The sequence below is a fragment of the Calidris pugnax genome, unplaced genomic scaffold (genome assembly GCF_001431845.1).
Source record: "Calidris pugnax isolate Ruff unplaced genomic scaffold, ASM143184v1 scaffold44, whole genome shotgun sequence".
Lineage (NCBI taxonomy): Eukaryota > Metazoa > Chordata > Aves > Charadriiformes > Scolopacidae > Calidris > Calidris pugnax.
Window position 1 is genome coordinate 46,380,546 of NW_015094506.1, and position 27,469 is coordinate 46,408,014.

The following is a 27,469-nucleotide window of genomic DNA, read 5'->3' on the forward strand; positions in this document are numbered from 1 at the left end:
AAGCTTTTCTTTGAAATAACATCTGTTAATACAGTCTGTATTATTATTATTACACACTCCCTATAATACCATCTGGCTAAAATCCTGTAGCAGGTCATGTCAGTAGTTATGCACAGACATAACACAGGGTGAAAGGAAAACAAATTTGTTTAATGAGGAATTAATAGAAAGGAAAATACTGCTTTAATTGGTAACTGGTTACAGGAAGATGAGTCCTAACATTTCAAAGAAAATGTGACCTTCTCTAGTACAGCAAATAGTTAATTAATTTACTCAGCTGGGAATGAGTGGCTGCCTTGGAAATCTGTGCATAGTGGCATTTCACATTTCAGGGTGAAGTAAGGAATATTTCTCACTGCAAACGTCTGTACCTTGGATGTGTAATGTGCTGAATGGGCACAAAGGAAGTCCCAAACCTTTTTAGCAAGGAAATTTAGCAAGGTAAATAGTGGTGTGAGTTAGATTTAACAAAAATTTCAAATAGTGGATGTCTTTACACTCTCTTCTATGTGCCAAAGGAAATATTTTTTTTTTCCTATATAGGAAATACACATTTCAAACTCTGCTTTAATAATGCAGAAGTGCAGAAGTTTTCGGTCAACCAAGTGACCATGTATGTACGTGTACACATGCGGATACAAGGACACATATAAACTATGAAAGGGATTTTGAAATGTACTTATGGATTTAAAAACATTACATTTTGAATAAATGCCAGCACTGTTTTTGATTATGTTAATTTATCTATGAAAAGCTAATCTAATAATCTAAACATTTCAAAATATGATATGTTTCAAAACTTCACTACTTTATTAGAACAGTTACAGTAACATTATGGCAACTCTTCCTACACACTAGGTTTAATTAGCTAAATGTCTAACCAGACACAAAAATATCAGAAATATTTCCCTTTTCCTTTCCTGAGAAGGTGAAAATATCTTACTGCCACATGTTATTCTAAAACGTGTACATGGCATCTATAATAAGACCTGCATGTATAAATGCAATCCTCTTACTTTCTTAGTATCATGATCCTCTAAAAAGAAGACAGAGAACAAACAAGCTTACTGTGATGCTGAGCCTTATTAATATTGGAAGTAAAACTACTAGTTAGTATTCCTAAGATTTTTCAATATCTTATGGTATTTTGATTTTGATACAGAAACAATGTGTGTGGCTATATAAACAAGTGGTAATACGACATATAAAACCTACTGAAAAAGGATACTATATGAACTAGCAATAATGTACCTATTTCTGGAATAAAAGTCATCCTTAGGCAGGTTCCCAATATACAAACATAGCTGTATCCCACAAGACGATGCTTTTATTTACAGTTGGAGGCACTGCATTTTTTACTGAATATGTAAATGGTGACATGACCAATTATAGCTTATGTTTCCTAGTAAAACTATTACAGAATTTCTTTTTGGAATGTTAATTAATATAGTTTACTGGTCCCCTCTAAAAATTCACAATTCAATATATATTTAATTCTGATTTATAACTGCGCAGAGACACTTTTGTGAAAACTTTGCATTGGATTTTGTCAGAAACACTTGTCTTCTCAGAGGTGATCGCTTTTGGAAAAAGTATTCAATGAAATATAAGGCAAAGAAATTTGTCAAGTGTGACTAATTGAGAGAAAATCATTTCAGGCAAGTAAAATGCTACATCTGTTAAGCAATGAGAATTAGGGGACACAGTGTCTAAATCACAAGTGAACTCAAGTGTCTCCAGAAGCAAGAAGCTACAGTTCTTTAACCAGCATCTACTATTTGGGGAAGAGTGTCTTGATGAGGTATCTTGGTTACTGAACATTAGCATAAAGACAGTCAGTGTAATCAGCCTCATTTAACATGCCAAAAATTAATCCAAAGACTAAATAGTCTGTTGATTGAAGATCACAGAAAGTTGTATCATCCCACAGCCTGAGCATGCCTTTTATACATACAGATTTTAATACAGCTGGTCATAAAACTTCTATCCCCTTACCATTTAATTCCCACCACAGATAAATTTGTGAATGCATATGCATAAATTACACGTGATAAATTGGCTGGAAAATGATACGCCATAGATAAAACCTGTTATAAAAATATCTTCCTGACTTCAAGACTCTAGCAGACAAAAAAACCCCCACCAAACCAGACATGTAAGATAATGTAAAAAAAAGGCCACTTCATGATCAGAAACTGATATAACCATAACTTGTAAGCTGTAGTGACATAAGAAAGTATGTTAGCAATTAAATTATTTAAGGAATTTATCAAGGAGTACTTGAGTATTTAGTTCCTTGGCAAACATGGACGTTTGAGGACATTTGGCTAGACGTTTGTTCATAATAACGTGTTTCACACCTGAACAAGACTCACAGACCATCCTGGCACCCACAACCCATGCTCTGCGAGTGCAGCCACGGGACCGTGGCTTGTCAGAGCCCCACAAGCCATGGCTCCCAGCACGAAGACTCAGCACCAGGCTGTCCCCCTGATCCTCACAGGAGGCAGAGGCTGGAGGAGCCGCTCTTACCTGTTTTCGTGTCCCTGCAGCTGGAGGGGCTGTGGAGGTGGTGGCTGGGCAACTGGGCTGTGTTGGGCAACGGGGCTCTGCTGGGCCAGGGGACTCTGCTGGGCCATGGGGCTGTGCTGCTGGGCCATGGGGCTCTGCTTCTCCGAGCTGGGCGCCGAGGCTGGGCTGTTCAGCTCTGTGTGGAACGGGAAGCGGGAGATGAAAGACCTGTCACAGCGTGGCATTTAGTAAAGGGCAAAGGTAGACGATAATCATTTTTGGGTCACACGCTAACTCTGAAAATTTATGCTTTGACGCTTTTACTCTCTTGGGTTATAATTAGATTTTAAGACATCTGAACCTAATGGGCTCCTTTTGATAGTCTGCGGAATCTGAAATCTTGGTCATTTCTATAACTCCAGTTGACACCTCCATTATTTAAAACCCAATTGAACAAGGCAAATGGCTTCCATGTTTCATGTTTTCTTTTAAAGCCTAGAAATACTGATATTTGAAAACTTTTCATTTTGAGAGAATGAACGATTTTATTGCTTTCACCACTGTTAGGGGATGACAGACTGTTGTCACAAAAGCTAAAACACTGGTGTGCTTGTGTTAGCTCCTGCTGTCTTTGAGCTCAACAAGAGATTCCTACCTTTTTTAAATCTTTAGGGACTGTGAACAGTAAAACCAATCTCAATAAATTCTGACTAACCAGCTAAACCGATGTTTTATTTCACGGTATTGTGCCAAATGACCAGGGTTTCACATAGGAACACTGCAGAAAACCAGAATCCTTCTTTCCAAACAACATAAAATTCAAAAAGCTAGAGAGGCTGAGGTAGGAAATGTGGCCTTGTAGCCTTGTTACAAATAAAGGATGCCAGTTTTTCTTCAGGCTTCCTGCTGCACTTGGAGGAAGACATATTGGGCACTGAGTTCCTATTGAATATATTTCTCCTGACACACTGGTGGTTATGATGCTCATCATTTACCTATTAAGTAGCATAAATTAGAGAGAGTCCACCCACAAGAGAGCAGAGCATTGCAGAAGTGATTGCTCATGCTTTCTCAACAGCAAAGGCACACATTGTATTTTTTATTCCTGCTGGCAACAGAATGAGTGAGCCCAGTGTGGCGTGGTGCAAGGCATCCAGAATGGACAGGCGTATGGCTGAGCATCTCTAACAGCAATAGCTGTCCACCATCCAGATCTTGTCTAGTTTTCTATTTGAATCTAGTATGAATTGTGAATGATTCTATTTTTATTTTTTAACACAAGAGTTTGTCTCCTATGACTGCACGTTTCTAATGGCTCCCTACTTATTTAATTTATGCTTATAATTATTTTAAATATTTTGGCTACTTTATTAAAAATCTTTTCAATTTAGGCTTAATTGTCAAACAAGCTTGTGTATTTGCACTTAAAACACTCCTCATGCAGGCATAAGCAATACTTGTCTGTGTAATTACTATGCTTAAGGCTTTAATTGCCCATTTTGCATCTGTGAGTCTCTTTTGTATTGCAAAATTTCAGAGATGAAGATTGGGAATCTTGTCCCTTATTTCTACATTACTCTCATAACTATGGATGAACTAGTCAAATCATAAGCTGCTTCTAAAACTGCTTTGCATTTATATGGCATATTTCACCTGAAAGTACATTACAGAGGTATTAGATTTTTTCCTAATTTTATAAGCTGGGAAGCTAATATCAAGAAGGCAAGTGAGGTGTCCAGTGTCACACAGGGAAGCCATGCCTTGGGCACAAATCATTTCTCACCACTAGCACCCAAGGACATCTTATAGCACTGCATCTCAGGCACGCCTCTGCTTTCTTTTTAATTTAAGGTATCCATATCTACCACTGAACTATTAGCAATTTACTAATATGAATTAATCTGAGTACCAGGGAGGCCTGAATAAGCTGCAAGGACTGTATGTAGCATCACATTTGTTTGTAGATGCTTGCTTAACTGACCTCCAGTGATTATACAGCAGCTCTTTGGTGTGAATTCTGAACTTGTGTATGTTTGTGGTTTTCCCTTCACTGAATTCATTTAACAAAGTAGATAAGTTCCCCCAGTTGCAGGCCAGGGCCAATGTCAGACCCTTTCCTTGTCCCGTTGCTGGATGCAGCAGCAGAAGGTGAAGGTCGTCTAACTGGAGCACGGATCATTAAGTAATTACATTACTTGCTGTGTGACATTCCTGGCTCTAATGGTATTTGATACTGAGATATAAAGCCATAGTCTCATTAATACAGTACAATTCATACACCAGTACAGCCCATTGCTAAACTAAAAAAAGCTCTGAAATCAACCCCAAAACCTATGAAACCAACATCACTGATTAGTTGTGGAGTAATGACCAGAATAATGAGTCTGTCCCCTTACCCTCACATTACAAATGAGATAATTTAGAGTTCAGTTCTTTCCTGCCTTGTGCATTTATAGTGATATACACGCAGGAAACTACCAAATCTGAACTCTTCCTTCACACCACTTTGTCACAGGCAGCTGAACATGCCTGGTGACAGCCACTGCAGTCATTGTGAGTCACTTTGCCAAACTTGGGTTTGGTTTATAGCAGGATATAAGGAAACGAACTCAAAACCTGGCTCCCTTGTAGGGTGCTTTTCTATGTAGAAGACAATTTGTCCAAATGACATTAAAACAGACTTGCCGGCACTCAGATCACTCTCAGGTTTCTCCAGGTTTGCTTTAAATACCCTTTTCATAACTGGAAACCTTTTCAAGAATGCAGATATTATTCGAGCTCGTTCTAAGGCTGTAATTTTGGTGTGCTGTACGTTACAGCTGAGAAAGCGAAACAAAAGATGTTCTTTCAAGCGGTGACATAATTCAAGCTAATTGGAGGCTACTTAAAATTTTCTTCCTGTTTTTAAGGGCCATTGACTTACCCTCCTGAGGAATGATGCGAAGAGTTACACTGAGACCTGCATCTTTAATTAGCTTCACAATATCTGCATGAGGCATGTTAATAATAGACTGGCCATTCACAGCTAAGATCCGGTCTCCAACTTTAAGTTTCGCACAGCGATCCGCAGGACTTCCATCAATTATCCGCCCTATTTTATGGGGTACAGCTAGACAAGGAACAATAGTCACAGTTAATATATGGTGAAACGAGTGGTGATGTTGACAAGCAAAAGAGAATTAGTTCATTTGGAAGAAAGTTCTATATGAAATAAAAACCAGCTTGTGTATAAATATATAAGTATATAAACTCTTATACAATGTCATTTGCATTAACACAGTACAGATTTCACTGAAAATTCAGAATCCAGATGTGCATATAATCATGGCATATACATATGAAACCCAAAATCACTTTATGGTCCTGCTAGTTTGCAAAACTGGCATGTAACAAGATAATAAACAGATCAGGAGAACAATAAGGCATTAAAACAGTGAAGGGGATAAATTTGCACAATAAGTAGTAGTCATAAATTGCCTCCCACCTCCTTGTTTACAGAATTTCTTTATTTGTACGTTGCAATAGAGGCACTACAAACATGATTTATTTTATTTACAAATAGATGTTAGTACTGAAAATGCCCAGGCTTCACTAAATTGTTCTCCTCCTCCATTCAAATATGTTAATTGATAAATAGAAATCATACTGAAGTTTTATTGAGATGTGCAGCTTTCTAATTAGATACATGCCAGCATGAATTTACAGTTAATTACGAGTGCATAGACACATTTACTACATCAAATAGACACCCCCCCTCCCATTCTCAAAACATTACAGATCAACTTTGCTTCTCCTTTTGCTCTTCTCTGTGGTTCTCCGCCTTTCTGAATATTTCATCTATTCCCTTGTTTTGTCTTTTCCCTCATTTTCCATTGAATTTTCTAAATATTACTCTTGATCTTTTTCCCAGTGTTTCCTCCTTATTCTCCTCTGTTAATTAAATGCATATACTATAGCTGACTCTTCTTTTCTCTCTATTTAGGCTTCTCAAAGTTCATGTTATTTTTCTTTCTTTCTACTATTCATAAATATGCTTATGACAATTAAATTTGACTATATATTTTATTAATATCCTAATGGTGTCTGAGTATCCTTCACCAATCCCACACTTCAGTCTTGGCAAATTTAGGGCAAAGCTCCTTGGCCTCACTATCCACTTGCAATAGGTATTTAAAACCACTTATATTTACTTTTTTTTAAAAAATATATTCTTAAAATTCTAATATCTAAAGATAACTTGGAAAAGGTGAAAAAATATTTTATTTTTTTTTAAAATATCTAGGCTATCAATGCTCATAGAAAACAAAGTTCTAACGGGACATGTGTTCAGAATATTCCATCACTGCAGAACAAATTTCTCAGCCCCCGATTAACATTCCGTGCAGGTGATGGTGACAAACACAGATTGCACATCTCACGCAAAATCACAATACACATACATCAAAGTTACTTTTGTTTCTAATATGGATGCAATTGTTGTTCACAGTATTAAAAATTAATTTTCTGAGAACTAAAAATATAAGTGAGTACTCTGAATTGCAAGCCCTAATCAAACTGCTGCACTATAGTTCAGGCAAGAATGTAAATAAAATTATGGCTTTAGTAACATGGACACAACTAGTGTACTTCAGAAATGTCTTGCTGCTAGCACAAGCACATAATTTATGTCATAATGCCTAATTTTCTTTATACTTTAAACTAAATATGAATAGCCACACTTTGTATAAAACTTGCTTTTTTTTTCCCCTCTATGCAGGTGTGTAACTGCCACACCTGAATATCAGTAAGCAAACAAGTAAAAGATGAACTTGACACTGAAAGAGTTTACATTTACACAGAACCTTTTGTGTCAAATCATTTCTTAAAGCATCGCCAAAAATCATTTAAGCTAAGACTAGAAATGGCCATGACCTGCCTGTTTCTGGTATATCTAACAAAAGTTCTGTCTGAAATTACTATGTCTGTACTACACATCAGTGGAGATCTGAACACGAAATTTCTTGAAATGAAATTCAGCCTTATACGAAAGAGCAAGAAATGTAGTGGAAGAAAGAAGGGGAAGTATGATGGCCGAGATGCCATAGTTAAAATTTGCATGCTTGTCATTGCTCCTCCTAAAGAAGATGTTTTTGCTGGCCTAAATAATTAAGTAGAGACATCATTTCAGTAGTGAGTGGGGTGTGTGGGTGGGAAATCCTATTAATTTGCCAGAACAATTTTTTTTTTTTGACTTCTTGCACCTGACAAGTGAGTAGAGCAGATGTCTGCATGTTTGAGATGTCTGTTAAAATCAAAGCTGGAGGTGGTAGAGCCATCAGAAGCCAATTCTGCTCCAAATCCTGAGAAAAGGGAAGGGAGGGAGAAAGAGGAGGAACTTCGTATTCCGTTTTCCTTCCTCTTAAGTGTAATAGCCTTTACCTTCCTGATAAAGGTATCTACTCTGAATGTTTTGATATCACTGCACTCCCTTCCTCCAGCCGTGCTATGGAAGGATCAACAGTAGATGACCTTCAGAACAAGGTTTGTGTCTGTCAGGGTAGCTTTTCTACTGCACTTTGGTCTTTGAGGATTTAATGCACCTCTTCTGAGGTTGTATTGATGTAGTATGCTGCCATATGATCTTGCTGCAGAGCGGGGTGTGGAAAGCTTTTGCAGAAGGAACCTGAGTCTCTATCAGATTCTGCAAAGGAGATCACTGATACGCTATATCAGGGCTTTATGGGCAAATCCAGTGAATTACTAATGAAACTCACAGCAATTCAGCAGAAGCTGGTTTCTGTGCATTTCTAGATAATGCGAGGAGAAGTTTTTCTCCTGGCTCCTTCTCTCCCAGTAATATTCAAAGGAGTTTCCAGTCTCTGCTTGCTCTCCCCAGTGGAGTTCTGCCTAAGTCTCCTCCTTAGCCACAATATCCTGGCCACCATGGTCCCTGCTACTGCCTTGGGAGGGAAGGATTTATTTACAAGGATGAGTGCTTCTAAGGGATGCAGGTTATCCGATGTGCAGGTTCTTCATGAAAATATAAACATGTTAGAATACGTTAGAAAACTTTTAATTTTTAAGAGCCTTTTGTGGTGAAATACTTATTGTGAAGGGATGAAAAGGAGCTACTCTTATAGGGAATTAATTAAGTAAAAGCTAAAGAACAACGGTAGAAATTAACTGTGAATTTCCATAATGGAGAATTTTTATCATTCAGAGTGGTCACATCTAAAACAGGCGTGGAATAGCTGTGAAACTGTCAGTACTGAGTGGGTTGAGTGAAGTGGCAGACAAGATCTCATGAAAAGAAATGCAAGATGATGCACATGGGGAAAAAATAATCCTGCTTAAGCTTAAGCAGAGATGAGTCCTAAATTAATTATTACCACTCAAGAGATCTAGAAATGTGTGCCTACCTCTCTAAAAACAAACTCAATAAAACACTAGATAGAATTTTAAAAGTTAGAAAAATAGAAGCAAATTAAAGGAACTATTTCTCTATTTCTAGTTAATACTGTGCACCCAAATCATAGAATCATAGAATGGTTAGAGGTGGAAGGGACCTTAAACATCATCTAATTCCAACCCCCCTGCCATGGGCAGGGACACCTCCCACTAGACCAGGTTGCTCAAAGCCCCATCCAGCCTGGCCTTGAACACCTGCAGGGATGGGGCAACCACAGCTTCTCTGGGCAACCCGAGTACTGCTGACAGTTTCAGTAACCTTATCTCAGAAGTCATAGCAGCAAGCTAGCAAAGTTTCAGAGAAAGACAGCATGGCAGATAGAAGCAGAAAACAGCCTCTGCTCAAAGGAGTAGTCCATGAACTCCCTGTCTGCAGCTTGGAGAAGAGAAGGTGGGGCAACCTTCTGGAGGGCCAGAAGAATGAATGCATTTAAAAAGAGATTGACAAATTCACAGGAGTGAATCTACTGCTGATTAAATAATAAAGTCATGGTTGTAAAAGCTGAGGAGATGCCTGGGGAAGGTCCCTTTCTGCTGTAGGTGCTGTCCTCTCTGACACTGGTGATGGCCAGGGACAGCGTGGAGGCTCTGCAGCTCTTCTGTCTCTCCCAGCATCACCAGTCTCTTCTCAAGAAGAAACCTCCCATGTTTGGCTTTGAATTACAGCTTGTTAAGACATTGTATTTTTTTCTTAAATTGCAGTGTTTTGAGTTTTTCGTTTTGTTTTGGTTTTTTGTTTTGTTTTTGTTTTTTGTTGGTTTTTTTTGGGTTTGGTTTTGTTTTTTTTTTTTTTGGGTTTTTTTTGTGTTTGGTTTGGTTTTTTTTTTTTTTTAATTTAAATAGAGCATTTAAAGAAAGTACCAGATCACTTGGCTGGTGAGAAATGATTCCACTCGCCCTTAACAATTTTTATGAATCTATTTACACCTCTTTTAAGAATTCGCTACAAGCTGTTCTCCAAACATAAGTACATTTTGAACAGTGGCAGCACGTGCTGGATTAGGCTGCAGAGAATTTGATCTACTTCTTTCAAGACACAGCTACCTGAGCAGCATTTAATATTAGGAGAGTGAACAGAAACACTTGGATTTGTGGTGGTTTTTTTTTAAGGAATCCTGTTATTCACACTAGGATTGAAAACAAGCTGCCCCTTTGCAGAACAATTCATTTATTAGTTCTTTCAGACTACACAATGTATGAGACTGGGAGGGAAAAATATTATGGTAAACAGAGATTTATAACTATTGAAAATGTGGAAAATTAGTGAGATCCATTGTATATGCATATGAAACACACAGTCCTTCAAAGCAGATATATAGATATTTTTTCTGTAATACTAGCAAGTCATCCAAAATGTGACACTTAAGTGATATATATATATGCATATCTAGCTTAAGGAAAAAAAGGCTTTCGAGGCAGAAGTCGTAATCCTAGATCCAAAAACATCTAGCTGAGAACAGCAATGCTGTAGAAGCATTTTCTAACAACAGATCTTATGATAGGATCTAACTTTTCTGCAGTGTGTTTTTAAAACAAAACTTCAGGAAGATTTGAATCCTGAGAGCACCAAAACTTCTCAGATACTTGAAGCCATCAACTTCTCTCCCTAAATCTCCTTCAGATACCTACAGCATTTGTGACAGGAACACAAGCTGACCCAGCACTGGCATCTAACAGCTGATGCTTTTCTAGAAGGTAGTGAATTGAGCAATGATCAGCTCTAAACTCGTTATCAAACAAGAACTTAAATGAAAAAGTTAAGAGACAAAACAGTTTAAAATTAATCTTTGCATTTAGAAAGTGTATAAGGCCTGCTTTCAGTAACTTAATAACTACAAATACATTTTTCTCTATATTAATATTTTTATTTGATAAAACCACCCACTTTTGCTCTCTGTGATCCAAATCAACATCCTTCCCACACCTTCATGTCATAGAAAGGAAAGAGTAAATTCTGTGGTGTTACATCTGAGGGTCCATATGCTCTGGTCAGCTGTACACAAAGCCAGAGCAGATGCTGAATACAGATACACAGTGTTAGAAGCAGTATCCATCAGCCTCTTGCTTTTTGGAAATAAAAATTATTTCTCCTCACTTGGGAGAGCCATATGCTAGAAATAGATGCTTCTAAGAAGATGTAACCAAAGGTAATGCTTTTCTGGTTTACATCAAGAAATTTTTCAACATCTATTCAGTACTTTTAGTGATAAGTCTTGAGACTGCATTTTGTAGAAAGCTTTTCTGTTTTTCTCCTATATAGTAGCTAAATGTCAAAAATTATCTGTTAAGGGAAAAAAAAAATCAAACCTCTACTTTATCTATTAAACCCTCTGGCAGATACATTCTAGCAATCATTTCTAATGTTAATGAATATAGACAGTAAAACACACAAATCAACACTCCTGAGCCAGCTGTCCTTTTTAATGTTATACAGCTGATCACATGAATATTTATTATATCCTCAATTCTCAAAAGGTGCAAGAGTTTTCATTCAACCAGCAGGCTCCAGCATATCAGATTTTAATTGGGAGAAGAGATGAAATGTAAACATCTGTAATTTCATTGCGACTGAATAATCTAGAATTTGGGAAGCTTGAGTATGGTGGACTCTCTATCAGGGCTAATATTAGAATCAAGATCAAATATTTTCCTGAAATTGATGGACTATTTTATGTGACACTCATTTGGAAATAGAAATCTGTGGCACGCTGGATAGTTGCAGATGACAAATATCCCTTTTGTTTATAAGGTCAATGAACCTATGAATTGAAACATTCCATTGTGTGCTGATGTGGAGCAATTTACTTGCATACCACAGGCATAAGAAGCTAGGTGGGAAGGACTGCACATACCTTAGAAATCCGGAGATCTAAGAAAAAATTAATGGAATTTAGGTACTTTTTGGCTTCTTATGAAAGCAAAATGGGCCCTGTGGAATCATTAGAAAAGCCCTGATTCCCTTCCCAGGTTTGTGCTAGGAAAACTCACAGAATTTATTCTTTGAAAACACGTGAGCAGCACCACTAGGTCCAAATGACCTATTAAGGAACATGCTGGAGGACAGAAGTTGCCTAGACAGAGGAGTGGTTTGATTAAGATCCTCCATGCTTTATTCTCCAGAAAATATCAAAGAGCCAATTGAGTATTTCATGCTTGCAAACTGCAGCAATGTATTTTCAGTGATATCAAAAATCTCTTTCATTTCTTAAGGCTATTTCACTATTAATTGCATATATTGATTTGAAAAAAATAAATAATCTAACAGTTTCTTTTAGCTCCAAATTATACTACCAATTAAACAAGTTTAGAAAGTGTGCTTTTGTAGCCAAAGAGGCAGAAGAGCCGCTCAAACCTGGATATCAAAGTCAAGTAGAAATGAGAAACCAGATTCTTTGCCCACAAGTGTTCTTTGCAAGTATCTTCCACAGGGATCTCACGCTGCAGGTGGCTTTTTACTGCTCCATTCCAAAGATCTCCAAGGTGGGATAGACAGACACCTAATTTCCAAAGCTCTGCTTTCTTTAGAATTTGCAAATTGGTCATGGAAAAATGTGTCCTCAGGCAGCATCTTACCCAGGAAGAAGCAAGGGTGAAATTGCAGCACGAATAACAGTCTCAGATCACAGTCATCATTGATCAATAAGCTGTTTTTTATCTCTAAACTGCAAGGAGTTCAAAGAAACTAGGACTGAATGGGACTTATTTCAGAATGATGTTTTCTGCAGTCAGCAGAGGCTTATCTTGGATTTATGTTTTTTAGGTAAGACTGCATGATTTGAGAAATGAGAGAAACTGCTTCCATTAGACTCTGTTTTATCATGTTTTGAAAATCCAGGAGTCATTGGCATATATAGTGTAGGGGCAAATTAAATCTTCAAATTCACTTTTGGTAAACAGCAGGAAGAGCACACCAGATATGCACAGTCTTCTGCTTTAATTTTTTAAAAATTACTTATTGATTATGGCTGTGTTTTCAGTTTGTTTACGCTTTATAACTGTGCTAATTGACAGTACCTGCTACAGTAAAATTCATGGAAATATTGCCAGTTTTCCAATTTCACTGGAAGTTGCCAGTTAACAAGATCTGGTTACAACACATGGTTTCTTTCTACAGAAATTATGGTGTTAAGAGATTTACAGGGATTCGCAATTTCTTCTCCTGGAGGAAGCTGCATCCTAAGCATATAAAGTAAAAGCAGCAGGAAGATATGAAGTAGGCAGGGACAAATGTACTCTGTAAAGTTCTGGGAAAAATTCACCCAGAAATCTCCTTTTGACCATTTGCAGCTGTCTGCAAATGTTTTTCCATGGGATGCACATAGTGATACCCTAAAAGGCTCCACAAGAATGGAGTTTTACCACAGAGGACACACACTATTGAGTATTATCCTAAACCTAACCCAAGGTAGATTAATTAATTCAGTTTCAGTATTTCAGCTGTAATGTGACACAGTGTTGTCCTGTGAGGCAATTCAGCTGAGAATGTGACACTGAGTCCTTGAAAGAAATACCACTGGAGATGACAAAATTTTGATAACCTATATGTCGCCTGCACAGCAAAAGAAAGCACAGAGAAAGGTTGAATTTAAGTGGCCTGTCTGGAGAAGAGATGAGCAACAAAGCACCCTTCAATAATGTGATGAGATCTGGGGTAAAGCATGATAATGTGTTTTAGGGCCAGTAGAAGCTGATCCTCTCATTAGGAACCAGTCAGGAGACTGGCCAGGTGAATTTTCTTTTTTTAATCTCCTAGTGCTCTAAGATCCTCTGGGTTCTGCACTAGCCCAAATGACCTGCTCCTGGATGTACCACTCAAACACATTTCTTTATTTATACGCTTTATCTTCTTTTGCTGATACAATTTTGAAGCACGGTGGACCTTTTCTACGCCCCTGCTTTGCTCTGTGAAATCTCCTCGTTCAATCCTGTCACTTGTTTTCCACTCCTGATCTGCCCCACATCAGAACTGCAGTTTGCTGCAAGATAATCCCCTGTGCTGGATTAGAGAATATCCCAAGCAATGCATCGAAAAAGTGCAGACAAAATTTCTACCATTACAGAACACAGGAAAAGAAACGCGCCACAAGAATTGGATGTTTAAGCAGGTACCAGTAAGTCAAAATTATATCTGGATCTAACGGCTGGCTCCTAATTACTTATGAGTGATTTATTTAAATGACAGCTACTACAGTGCTCCCTATTACAAAATGTGAAAAAATAGCCTATACCCTTATTATGGCTGTAGTCTGCCCTCACCCTGCTCTTAGTGTTTTAAAAATTTCTGCAAGGCAAAAGCAGGTCTGTAAATCAATAGTGATGATGAATCCCTTCCAAAGCATGTTGAGAAAAAAGTTTACCAAGAACTTAAACCTAGTAAGAAGAATGACATCCTCAATTCTGGGAGTTCCCGAGCCTCCCATGGATCTTTTCTAGGACAGAGGGAGTGTGAAGCACTCCTAATAGGCAGTCCACAACCCATCAGAGGGTGGGAAAGGGATATAAGACTCAGCTGGAGCACTGCTTCTCGGGCTTCATGGGCTGGTCCTACAGCTTCACAGCCGGTTTTAACTCCCCTGGCAAACACCCAGAGGGTGAGCTCTCGTGTAACCCCTTGGACTTTGGACCAGCTGCAAAGCAGCAAACCCATGAACCTGCAGCTCTGAGGCCAGTAGCAGCTCTGTTTGAATGACTACCTCAATTTTAACAGTGCTTGAAGCACAAGTGCGAACTGACATAAGGTTCACGCTCCTGTACTGAGCAAGAGCTGTTGTAATTTGCTGGATTGTAAAACATAGTTTATAAGAGTGATTTCAAGAACAAGGAAAATATTTTCAGTGCACGATTAATTGCCTGCTCGAGTAAAGGCAATGATGATACTTATACTTCCAAGTCCTCAAGTCTTTTGCTTTTATAAGAAAGTAGAGAGGGGAATAGAGTTGTCAAAATAAACATTCTTAAATCAAAAGAACTCTTCCTCACTTTGTCCTGAGGATGCTCCCAGTGAGACGACTTCTTAGGCTATCCTATTCCCAGTGGTGTCTGGCACTACAAGATATTTTCTTTTCTGACCTGTTTTGCCCATTTTGATTCTTTCACAGTTGCCTTGCAATTACAACATCAACATTTAACTGCGTATGTTTAGGGTATGTCTGCACAGCATCGTTCTGAGCCATGTGGGGATGCACAAGCTGGAAACAAGCATGCTGGCTCCAAAACCAGAAACACTGGAAATATGGTACAACATTTCACCAAACTAACATACTACTGCTGTGAGAAGTGAGCGGGTACCAGGCTGCTTGACATGATGTCATGCAGATCCAGAGTTCGATACTGAGGTAAGCTGTATTTTGGACATTACACCTCCTACATCCACTCGATACTTTCCTACTGTTAATACACTTTCTACCCCTGATTGTGCATTTTAACCAAAGGATTTCAGGTCATTCCAAGCTGGAAGGGATCTCAGGAGATCTTAGTGGCTGCAGATGAAATTTTTCTGTTCTGATTCTACCAAAGGGCCCAAAACTTGGATGCTGTATTCTAGATAGGTCCTAATGAGTGCTGAGTAAAAAGGGACAATAATTTCCCCTCAATCTACTGGCTGTGCTCCTGTTATTATAGCCCATATTATTTTGCCCAGATAAATATTAGGAAAACTAATCTCCCTTAAACTATAAATAACCAGAGATTTTAAGCCTTTTATTATTACTGATGACAGAGTATGTCATTTTCAGCTTATTTTTTCTACTACATTTTTGGAACATAATACACATAGAAAGGGTGATTTCTTCTCTATTCTGTCACTGACTACAGCGAATGTCATTTTTTGGTTCATTGCTGTTTTTCTAAACTTAGGATTTGGGTGCTCTTTGGGATCACTGAAATTCAATGCAGTTATTATTTGAATAAACTCGCTTGTCACTTCCACAGCAGACTGTCATTTTCATTTACTATTGGAGGTGTTCAACTGAGGTTCAGCAGTGGTTACCTATAGAGTTGCTTGGGGAGAAAGAAAATAACCTCAAGAATTTTTGGAGGGTTTTGGAGGGTAGGAGGCAAAGCAAGATCTTGAATGTGGGTCTGTTGTACCCTGCAGGATACTCCAGTCATAGAACTTTTGGTTGTTTGCATAGAACTTTTGCTCTTTCTCTTCCGCTCCTCTTTCCCTCTCCATCTCCCACAGTCACAAACCCAATCTGTGAAATAATTTTCTTGAAAAATTCCTGACTGACTTAACTGATTACAGAATCATAGAATGGTTAGAGTTGGAAGGGACCTTAAAGATCATCTAGTTCCAACCCCCTGCCCTGGGCAGGGACACCTCCCACTAGAGCAGGTTGCTCAAAGCCCCATCCAGCCTGGCCTTGAACACTGCCAGGGATGGGGCAGCCACAACTTCCCTGGGCAACCTGTTCCAGTGCCTCACCACCCTCACAGTAAAGAATTTCTGTCTGGTATCCAATCTAAATCTCCCCTCTTCCAACTTAAAACTGGTAATATGTATGTATCTTAATGTCCTCTATGGATTTTTTTTTCTGTCTGATCTTCTGCAAAGAATTTCCAATCAGCTATTATATTCATTAAAGTGAAAGATCAAATAATTAGCCAAGAGGTTAATTATCCATGGTTTTGTTACAATATTAATTCTGGTAATCATGGATTTTTAAAATTCAGCTGAGGTAATATGAAAAGCAATTTTTTAAAAACGGCATGATCATGAAATACGACAAAGAAATTTTCTGAGATCATCTGCTATTGTAAGATATGGCTTTCCCAGTACTCTTTTAGTTGCTTTTCTGCTATGAATTTAGAAGAGTTAAGTCTGGCCCTAAAAGTTAAAATTGTTATTTTATTTCCTCTGGAAGCAGTTTTCGGCAAAAGGACAGTTCCTTCAAAATGTATTTTGAATGCAGGGAAAGAACTGCATTAGGCTACAACTTGCAAAATGACCAATGTTCTCACTTGTCTTGTTTTTTTAGCAGTGGTTAGCGTTCACGATTTCAGATGGATTTGGTGGGAGATATAGGTGTCTCTCAATATAAAGCCTTTTATGCTTTCTGCTTCCACGGGGCTTAGCTCACAACTGGTTAAATGCCATTTAAAACACCCAAGGGCACCCCTGTGCCTGCAGCTGCCACTATCAAAGGGTCTGGGTCTCTCGTAGGTCCTATGCCACATCTGCCCGACCTCCCCCTAGAGATACCTAGGACATCTCAAATAGCACCAGATACTTATATTAAAGCAATAAAATTGAACCCCAGTAAATATTAGTTTTCTGGACAGAAAATAAACTGTAATCATTAAGGGCAGTTCCTGCCACCGTATTCACCATCTTCCTGTACTCAATCATATCTTTTATATTATGTACAGTCCAGCTAATTAGAAAAAAATCAGCCTCCCTGGATCTCTGTTTAACTAGTTTTTCTGTTTTGCAGTGTCTTCTGCAATGCCTGAACTGGACAGCTGCTGTCATGGGGTTTGCTGTGATCTCAGCTTTTATTTCAAGTTCCTGAACTTAATCTTGATTAAATAAAAAAAATAAATGTATAATTCAATTGCATGTGGACAAATAACTTATTCACATAACACTGGTGGTTACTTCCAGAACATCTCTTTGGGATACAGGAACAAAGAAAATCTACTTTGTGGGTGAAACCTGTCCTGCTCTGACAGCCAAATGAGCATGCAAAGCACAGAGCCTAGGAGGCCAGAATAACCTTTGGTTTTTCTCCAAGACACAACAGACAAATGGTGCCCCTGGAAACAATCTTGAGAGTCCCTTCAGCTTTAATGTGTGCAGTGATTAATTAGCAGGTGTCAGGTTTTAACTAATTTATTTTTATTATTAGGGGTGAACTTGGAAAAAATCAAAGCCGAGAAATGTGATTTACTTACTTATTGTGGACCCAGATTCGGGCCTGTTCAGGGAACTGATGATAACAAAGCCAAAGCCTTCATTCTCCTTGCGATGGATGACGACGTCGCTGGTTTGCAGGCTGTGAGAAGTGAAGCCCTCGGGGGGTGTAGCATTGCTACTGGAGACAGCGTGATTACTGTTAGCATAAGTAGTGTAGTCACTTCTTGGAGAGCTGTGGTGCGTAGACACCGAGCCTGGGCTTCTGCCATTCTCTGGGCACGGTTCTCCTGCAACATAAATCACACCAGTATTAGGGTCTGACTTGCTCAGTGGCTTTGTGACTTACACTACATTTGCTAATGCAACATGAATACAGTTGACTGTCTACAGCCCAGGCTACCGCAAGTATTAAACTAGGAGCTGTAATAGATGCAGAGAGACAGGAATCTACACAATTATGCAAAACATTCAAGGGCAATCAGATAAAGCAAGCATGAACACTCACTGCTAAGCTATCTAAAAGAGAGGAAAGGAAAGGAAAGCAAGAAACAGTGGTTATCTGGATTCCAAAAATGTTAGCAAGCACTGTTGCCTTGTCTGTTGGTTTATCTGTCAACGAGAGGAAAATGTGACCGTCTAATCCAATAAAAAATTATTTGTGCTTGGATTAAAAGAATTTAAGTAGACAGCTAACATAGAGTAATTAGGATTAGCTGCATAATGTTCTTCTTACAAGTTGATTAGCATGCTCAAAAGACATTCATGGAACAGAGCAGTTATACAATGAAAAATAATCACAAATAGTTTTTTTCTATGGGTGTTGTGACAGAAGCAGTGCTCATTTAAAGATTTTGAAGATGCTCTTGTGTGGCGAGTTGGAAAGGGCAGAAGTGAAAATGGAGTCCATCCACACTTCCGTATTGCTTTGCAGTAACAAGAACAGGGAACAAGTTAAATCTTGTGGGATTACACACTTTTTAAGTACAAGCATTTTGGCAATTGAAAACAGTAAAGTTATACTTCCAGATGGGAAAAAAAGATTTATATTCCTCGCAGATCTAAGTTGTTTACACAAATCAGTATTTATTGACAGTTTTAATACAGAACTTTCAGATGAATGTAAGTAATATGTTTTCCGTCTGGAAGGATGAGAGTGGCAGAGTCATTCTACTGAACATGTGAAGAGCTTACACATACACACATACATCCTAGGAAGGGAGCTTGCAAATTAGACCTTTAGTGTGTATATATTAATAAAATAAACATCATCCAAGGACAAGCTGTTGTTTTCTCAGTCAGGTGTGTCCTTTAGCAGTCCTTCTGCAGCTATGAAATAAAGTGATTAGTGAAAATAAAGAGGAAGAAAAGCAAACAATTATTATATTCCTGCATTAGAATTGAAAATCTCCAAGAGTTATTGAACCAAATCTGCAACTAAATGCCATAGTCAGTGACAAGAGAGATCTCATTTTCTGGCTGTCATGTTTCAGAAAACTGAATACTGTTTATGTCAGTATGGCTGCAACAGAAAGGAAATTATCTTACTCTGCAGAATGACCAAGAGCTGGCTTGGCCATAAATGAATGCAACTGAATGCCATCAAGTATAGGAAAAGATAGATAAAGGATGAAAAGTTTAAATGGCTATTCAATTGTCAGCTGTGCAATAGATGTTCATCACAAAAATTACATTTTGCTTCTGCCTGTGAAAAAATGGCATTTTAATCTGTGTTGTTCCGAATACCACATTTTCCTGATCAAATGGTTTTCCAGAGCTTTGAATGGTGATCTTCTATTCCAGATCTGAGTAATTATCTGCGCAAAATGGTGATTCCAGGTGAAGGCTAAGATACCTACACCAGCTGTCAGGCAGGTAAGGAAGCCCCAGATCCCTCTGTTTTATACATTCACGCTCGTGGGAAATTCACATGAGATCATTTGGCCTGATGCGTTAGTATAGCATTTTTCAGTCATGCCCAACTTCAGTCATTTTACATTTTTTCCACAAAGCTTATGTTGTAACACACCAAATTAAAATCCTTTTTAGCTCCTGAAATGCTTAAACATTAACGAGTTACACATTATACTCCCCGGTGTGGCACTCTCAAGGCCCAAGAATAACTCCAGGTGTTTTACCAGCTTGCTTCAATTCTCTGTGCCAGGAGACCAGAGTGTCTAATAGACCCTTTTATTTAATATTTAACAAGCAGCAGCGAAAGCTGGCATCCACGCCGTGCTAACCCTTCTTGCTAATTTTGCCTGCAGTCTGTAGAGCCAGCTGACCCCGGGCAAGGTGCTAATCGCAAGCGCTCGGCGGATTACCTTGGTTATTGGCCATTTTCCTAGCGCTGGGGGAGCTGCGAGGGGGCGTCGCGCCGGGCGGAGGGGGACCTTTCTGGCTGGAGGACTCTGGAGTCAGTAACAGAAGAAAGTCAGTCCCGCGAGAGCGCGGCTGGCGGCGGTGCCGCAGTGGGAGGGGGACTGCGAAGACGAAGGTGAGTGGGAGGGCGGCTTTTTGGCAGGGGAGCCAAGGGGAACGGCGCAGGCAACGACAGCGGATCTAGGGCACGGGGAAGCAGGCGACAGGACAGGCTGAGTGAGGAACATGGGTTGGTTTGTTTTTTTTTTTGCTCATTTCTGGTGCCTCGGCGAGGCGTAGTCGCCACAAATGGTTTAAAAGTTCTTGAATAAACTTATTTTCTCGAGCAAGCAAAGGTCGCAATGGAACGGCAGCAAGTTCTCCATTAAAGCTTTAATAGGTGCTGCCACACATTTCTCCAGGTTCCAGTGTTTTTCGGTAATTGAGATCGAGCTAGTCTAAAGGTTTAATTTGCTTCAAACCCTTCCTATTGTTTTAGGTTTATTTTCTGAATGAGTCTGCTTGAAGGGAGGATGCGGCCCTGTTCCTGGGAGCCACTTGTGCCATACAGAAGGTCTGCAGCAAGCTTGTGTTGCAGTCAGGAGAAAAAACTCCAGATGACATCAGTAAGACCAGAAATGGGCTTTTAACACATACAGGAGTGAGATGAGTTCCTGCCCTAAACAGTTAACAGTCTTTGAGCCTTTCTCTGATTGCTTATTGACACAGTCAGCTTTAACTTAGGTGAACATTTTGCCCCAAAAGCGGACAAGAGGAGACACCAAAGACCACGACAGCATGGAACAAATCCAGAGCACTCATGATCACCACACCGGGGTTGCCAACATTGTTTCCACTTCTGAAGGAAACAACACTCAGCTGTAGTGTTTTTGTCACAGAAACAAGGGACACATGTTTACAATTATTTCTTCAAAATAACACAAGCATTCATTTTGATTTTAAATTTCTTTTTTTTTTCTTCTTAAAACCAGCACATGTTTAGGCTGCCAGCATGGACATCTGTTTTTCCTTTTACCTTCCCCGGCCTTCACTCACCTGTGGGTAGCACCTTTCTCCTCACAGTAAGATTCACTTGCCCGTTTCGGGCAGCATTATGCATAAGATCAATCACATATCGGTGGGTTTTGCCAGCCACTGGAATCCCATCTACATACACCAGCTCGTCACCAGGGTGGAGACGACCATCTCGGTCTGCTGAGCCCATGGCAATTACTGCTCCAATGAGAATCTAGGCAGCAAAGAAACAAAACCCCATCATATATACACTGAGCCTCCAATTTAGTGCCCCTTCTTTTGAAATTAAGCTAGTGATTCACTGCAGGTGGAGATATCTTTGTGTGTCTGAAAGCTGTGCTCCTCCTCTGTGGGGCTGATTGAGGATGCTTCCTTGCCTTTGGTAAGAAGGTAACATCTTTCCTATCTGTGTAGGAGTGATACACCTGAGAATCCTGATCTAAGGATGATCTACCTGATATTTTCCAATCAAGACAATCTGTCTATAAGAAGTGTTGAGTTTACACAGACTATACTATGCAGAAGATCTAAACAGAGTAATTCCACATAAGGGTCCTTTTGAGTAGAAATTAGTTAGTCTGCATATTTCTTATCAAAGAAATCTTATCCTCACTGCTGTGTGATTTAAGCACACTTGAGGTCAGTAGTGGAAGTGGCCCCGCTACACAGAGCTTGCTTTGGGACTCTTTAGGGGAAAAGGAGTGCTATATCAGATGTTGTTATTCATAATGAATAATTGCTCAGGTAGCGGTTGATTAACAAAATGGAAAAGGAGGAAAAATGTCAGCTTACTCTGGGCAGATGTTGTTTTCCCAAATCGATATTTAAATGTAATTTGTGTGGGACATATAAACTAGTAAAAAATCTGTTCAAAACCTTTTAATGACTTTCTCCACTTTCTATGCACATAAATTCACATAATTTATTAGAAGAAGACATATATATTTTCCCTGTGGAATAACTGGTAGAACAGTTCAGACTGATTCAAACAAAACCTGCTTTCTTTGAAAGCACATTAAAGCATTCACAGAGCGTGTTCCAAATTTTCCTTTCTCTTGTTCAGTGTGAGAATGAGCACAGAATGATGGATATGACATGCCGTGTGACAATCCGCTTTAAATAATAAAAGATAAAAGCCATCAAGTATTGCTTTTCACGATGAACTGCAAAGGCTAGATGTGGTAGTCACGCAGGTGATCTTGTGTGGGTTTTTTTGTGGTCTCAGCTGCAGAGTTGCAAGTATCCCGGCAGATTGCTTAAATGAAACCTCATGTGGAGCCTGGAGATTTTTTCCCCAGTTTCTACCCCCTCTTTGGCTCACTTTTGCTTTCAAAACTTCACAAAGACAGAACACGATGTGGCATTTTCCTGCTTCCTGGTGTTCCTGGGATCCTGTTAAGCAGTGCCAGGCTGAGTTGCCAGAGAGACTTTCAGGTTCTCCATTCTGTTCGTCAAACAGTGCAAGAATATACCTCAAAGCTTTGGAAAACACTTTGCGCAAAATCTAACTATGAAATATGTATTTATGCTCTTTTACTGGACAGGAAAAAAGTTGTCTAAAACTATGTTTAGCTAGATCTCCAAAAAGTATCCTCAAAACCTTCACATTTGGGCATCTCATATGAGTAAAATTTTTTCCTAGTTATCTTGGGAAGAGAAGGCTGTTAATCCTCTGCATCTTGGAAGATTGCAGGAACTGTCTTCCTCCTTTGGTTTTATTGAGCATTTGCAGTTTCTTTATAATTGGCTGCCAAAGTATGGAACAATTTGTGCATCTTTAACCTTTGGAGAAACATAAATGCAGCTCACAGCATGGTAGGTCATCAGTATCTACAGCAAAGTACAAAAATTCTTTCTAGTTTTGACTAATTAAGTAATTATTGCTGATGTTTCACATGTCTACAGTGGAATGTGAATGTGTTACTCATCTCAGTGGTGGAACTGACTCCTAACATAAGCAGCAGAGTCCTACTTTAAACACCTCAGGTAGGTGCATTTGTCAAGATGATGGCCACCATATTTGTTATTGGTTATACTTAATAGCAAGAATAACTTAATTTTCCTTCTTTTTCATTTCCTGTGTCTGAACTTGTTTCTTATCTGGTATCTGCTTTCATTTCATGGCTGAGTAGTTTCCATAATAGTTATAAATTCTACAAGCAAAACACAAATTGGAAAAATATTTATCAGGATTATATTACCTCTGTAATACAGTTTCAAATTGGCATGAGACTGCTTTGAATATGCAAGGAAAAGGATGATGACATGTAGGCAGTAAAGAGTGTGTTACAGAGAAAAGGGGAAAATTTCAGTCATTGTTTGAGATTAAACATGAGAAATGCTGGGATTAGGAAGATTGTGACAGACCATAATCTGAAACTAAAGCCTGGGCCTATTAACTCATACATGTTAATCTGTTTTTGATACTGAATTTCTTTGTGATTCTTGGTAATTATTTGACTTTGTTTTTCAGTTTCTCTGGATATAACAAGTTAGCTTCACAGGTATATAGTAAAATGTAAGTAATACACGTAAATGGTGTGATTCATCTCATCTAATTATAAGTGTCTGTGATGTCTAAATCCAAGATAATAATATGAACTCTGTCTAATCACTGCTAAAAATAGGAGCTCCTAAGGTGTGGTCTGTTTTATCCTAACGTTTTGCTCGGACATCTGTTATGTCTTAGAAATGTCTGCTTCTTGGCACTGATGGTAAAAGGAATGTAGACATACATCTTGCAAGCATTTTTGAGAAGAATCCTAGTCTTCATCTGTGATGAAAAGGTGAAACTCTTAGGGTAATTACATACATGTTCTTCTGATTGTGAGTCTGAGCTGCACAAATGTATCCAAAATACTTTGCTTTGGACAGCTATTTGCAACTTCATTTAAGTTCCAGTTTATATATATTTGCAACCTTTCAGTGATATTATTATTCACTGTAATAGAGTCAGATTATCTATAACTCCTCAAGTCATTGGGACATGTGATAAATACCTGTGGTGGCATGACCTCATGAGATTTCAGAGGTGATTGGAATCAACATAAGCCACAGTCTTGATATTTGAAATTTCTCAATAAATTTAAGTCTTTCCTTTGGAAAGCATCTTTATGCTTACAAATATGGAAAGTGGAGTAGTTCAGCAGCCCTTTCTCCTTTTAAGCTGGTACAAATAGAAGGAAACCAAGATACAGTCCCTCTGTAGTGTCAGTCTTATCCTCCTAAAAAAACTTTGTGTGGATTGCGCTTCTTTGAAAAACTTATTGCCTTGTGCTGAAGAATCCATATTCCTTTTTAGAAACCAAACCACAAAGACAAAAGGCAATGAAAGCTTCCTTTTGTTCTGTGTTACCTGACTGCGCAGCGGGAGAGCTGAAACAAACATTTCAAAGCATCTCAGTTCTTGTTTCATAGGAAATACAGGGGTTTGGAGGGCAGGCAGAAACTGCCTCTCCTTTTCTGGAGGTGAAAGCAATGGGAGGCTGCAGATGGGATGTGCATGGGGGAGCAGGGAAGCGGTGGAAAAGGGAAAACAGAGTTAAGAACTCGTATTATGAATTCAAAATTGATGGAAACTAAATAAAGTGTGGAGTACATCTGTTGTCTTTATTAATGATAAATGTGAGCAGTGGAAACAAGTAGATGGGCAACAAAGAGCAAGTGAGAATTGAGAAATTCAGCATTGCAACACCTAACTCTAAGTAGGTGCCTTTTTGCTTTCTAGGATCCTCAGCCTCAAACTAGGGTCTTATTCATTCTTGAGGACTTTGAGACATGGTTTGCAGGGAGACATAAAGCCTGTTAGATTGATACATCTGGGGGGAAAATGCTTTTGTATTTGAAAGCCCTGAAATAGAGATAGCAACCTTGAGGTTAAGTGCAGGCTGAGAGCAATTGTTCAGCAGGACAGTAAAGCATCTTAGAAGGTGGTTCACAGAAGGCAGCATTTTTGGCCTTGCTCTCCAAAAATAGCTTATCTCTGCACTTGGTATCCAGCTATGACTCTTTGACTTCAGACAGCAAAGCCAGGTCAGTCCTTTGCTGAAAAGAAACTAGAAAGAGCTGCTTCCTCTGTAACAGTTCAGCGCGTAATACATGTAGCTGGGAAGCAAAGGACTCTTCTCCAAATTCCTACTCTACTGGATTGTTGAGCAGAGACATAAATTCTAGTGTCCCCTCCCAACTCCAGCATATATTCTTAACCATCAGAATATTAGATATTTTAAACCAGTTTTCTCACAGTCCTTTAGGTTGAAATAATTCCATTTTATATAAATAATCATCTTTTAAATGAGGCATTTGTGCTGCACTTTTCCCCACAAGAACGTCATAAACCTCCAAATTCCAGAGTCAATCAGACAGTCTGTGACTACTTAATTATCCATTTGTAATGAAAAAAGCACTAAAGAAGACAACAAGACAGATTTTCTCAGAACACTGAGCAGCCTTGTAGCCAGGGACACTTTTCTAGGAGGTGGAAAATGCCACTAGACACTGCTCTCCAGAGCAGGTAGAGGGAGATTTCCAAGTCTTTCGCCACTGTCAATCTGTTGCAGGATTAAATGATAAAATGGGACATTTTCTCTAGCTCCTAAGAGATTTCCTCTTTGGCTTTACCCAGTAGGTGAACTTTGAGAACACATACTGGCTGGGCCATGCAGAAAGGACAGAAAAAGTGCTTAACTGAAGAATGTGCAGATGATGGGTCAGTGGCTTCATTTTCTTTGTGCTAGGACATGCTCTACAGAAGGAAGTTAGATGCCAGAGGGGCTTCAGGCACACTGCAAATGTAGATGATGAAACAGTGTTGTTTTGGAGTCTCCTTCTGCACAGCTACACCTTATTTAGCTTTGAAAATCCATTCCAAAACACTTATTCTAAAATAGGGTATCTGCATTTCAATCAGCACTTATGCACTTTTTTTAGAATACAGTGCATTTGTTTCCTTTTACAGGAGGCATCAATAAACTATTAATATTTATCAGTACTTCAACAGTTGTTGACAATTTTAAAATAGAGGAGCTTCTTTGTTTCTGAGAGACATGCCTTGGTTAATGTTAATGCTTGAATGACAACTATATTATTCTGTGTGAATTTGAATATGGAACATATAATTCTATCAACTAATTACACATTATCTCAGAAATATGATAACACAGGACTCAAAAAACACATAAGTTTGGGATAATAAAATGGTATCATTGTAGACTTGGGATTAGTCCTCACTGACTAATCATAGTTACATCATCAAAGTTATTCTGCTCTCTCAAAATTATAGTATTTACATATATCACTAATTTACCAAAATATGTACACATTTCTTTTAAAAGAAATGTGTTTTATTTTATATTTTATTTCACCTGCAATAAATCAATGTTGGTTTTGTTACCTGTTATTTGGTTATGGGGATGTCTCCCTTCTAATGGCATAAAGCTACCATTTTAATGCCTGATACATCACACAATGTCGCCATCTAACCTGGAACATGGACTACCATTCCCTGTTGGGGCCTTCTGTCTTTCTATAAATAAACTTTATTGTCAACAGTATCTTTTAACCTTATCCATATATATAGTCTGTCCACCTTGAACACAGTTACGCATAGTCTTACATTACCTGATTTTTAAAATCTTCTGCTTAAACTCAGTTTTGAAAAGTCAGGATTAGAAGATGCCAGGTCACACTCTGCACTAAAGGGCTAAGTGACGCACCATTCTAACTTAATTTCTTCTGATTCTAACTTAATTTACTGTCACATCTTTTAGATGGGGACAACCAGAGAGTCCTGTTTTTTTCTATTGATGAATAAAAAGGTCATTTTACTTACACCCTTAATGTGGTGTTCGTTTGGGTTCAGCTATGTAGTAATATTTTTTTGACCTTTACACAGACTTTAGAGTTATAAAAAGGAAAGTCAGGAATAAATAACTCACAGGCTGTCCAGGCTCATCTCCTCCCAGGATCCTGAAGCCAAACCCAGATTCCATTCTCCGAAGGTGAACATCCAGCTCCTTGTAATCGGGACCTGGTTTAAAGGGAAATCCCACTGAGCAAAGCATTTTGGCTTTGTCTTGAGAATTTGTAACATCTCCCTCCCACCTTGTGTTCATTGCACATGACTAATGGCCTCCTGGTTAGAGCTGGTGGAAACAAATGGGACACAATGTGTTGTACACAGACAAGGAGGAGACTTGAAAATGTAGATATCTTGGAGGATGATTATGTTCAGTAGAATACACTAAACCAAGCCAGAACACA

General features: G+C 38.8%; 1 protein-coding gene across 11 annotated transcripts in view; it reads right to left on the reverse strand.

The window, feature by feature from the left end:
- MAGI2 (membrane associated guanylate kinase, WW and PDZ domain containing 2) overlaps positions 1–27,469 on the reverse strand; it is a 756,695-nt gene that overhangs the window by 45,406 nt on the left and 683,820 nt on the right. For 7 of the 11 annotated variants that reach the window (XM_014963762.1, XM_014963758.1, XM_014963757.1 and 4 more), the window contains 5 exons: positions 21,230–21,422; positions 20,137–20,223; positions 17,854–18,102; positions 5,435–5,620; positions 2,533–2,707 (listed from right to left, as the gene is read on the reverse strand). In XM_014963762.1, coding sequence (XP_014819248.1) covers positions 2,533–2,707; positions 5,435–5,620; positions 17,854–18,102; positions 20,137–20,223; positions 21,230–21,422 — 890 coding nt within the window. The remainder of the gene's footprint in view (positions 1–2,532; positions 2,708–5,434; positions 5,621–17,853; positions 18,103–20,136; positions 20,224–21,229; positions 21,423–27,469) is intronic. The other 4 variants (XM_014963760.1, XM_014963759.1, XM_014963768.1 and 1 more) reach the window with 1 other exon arrangement.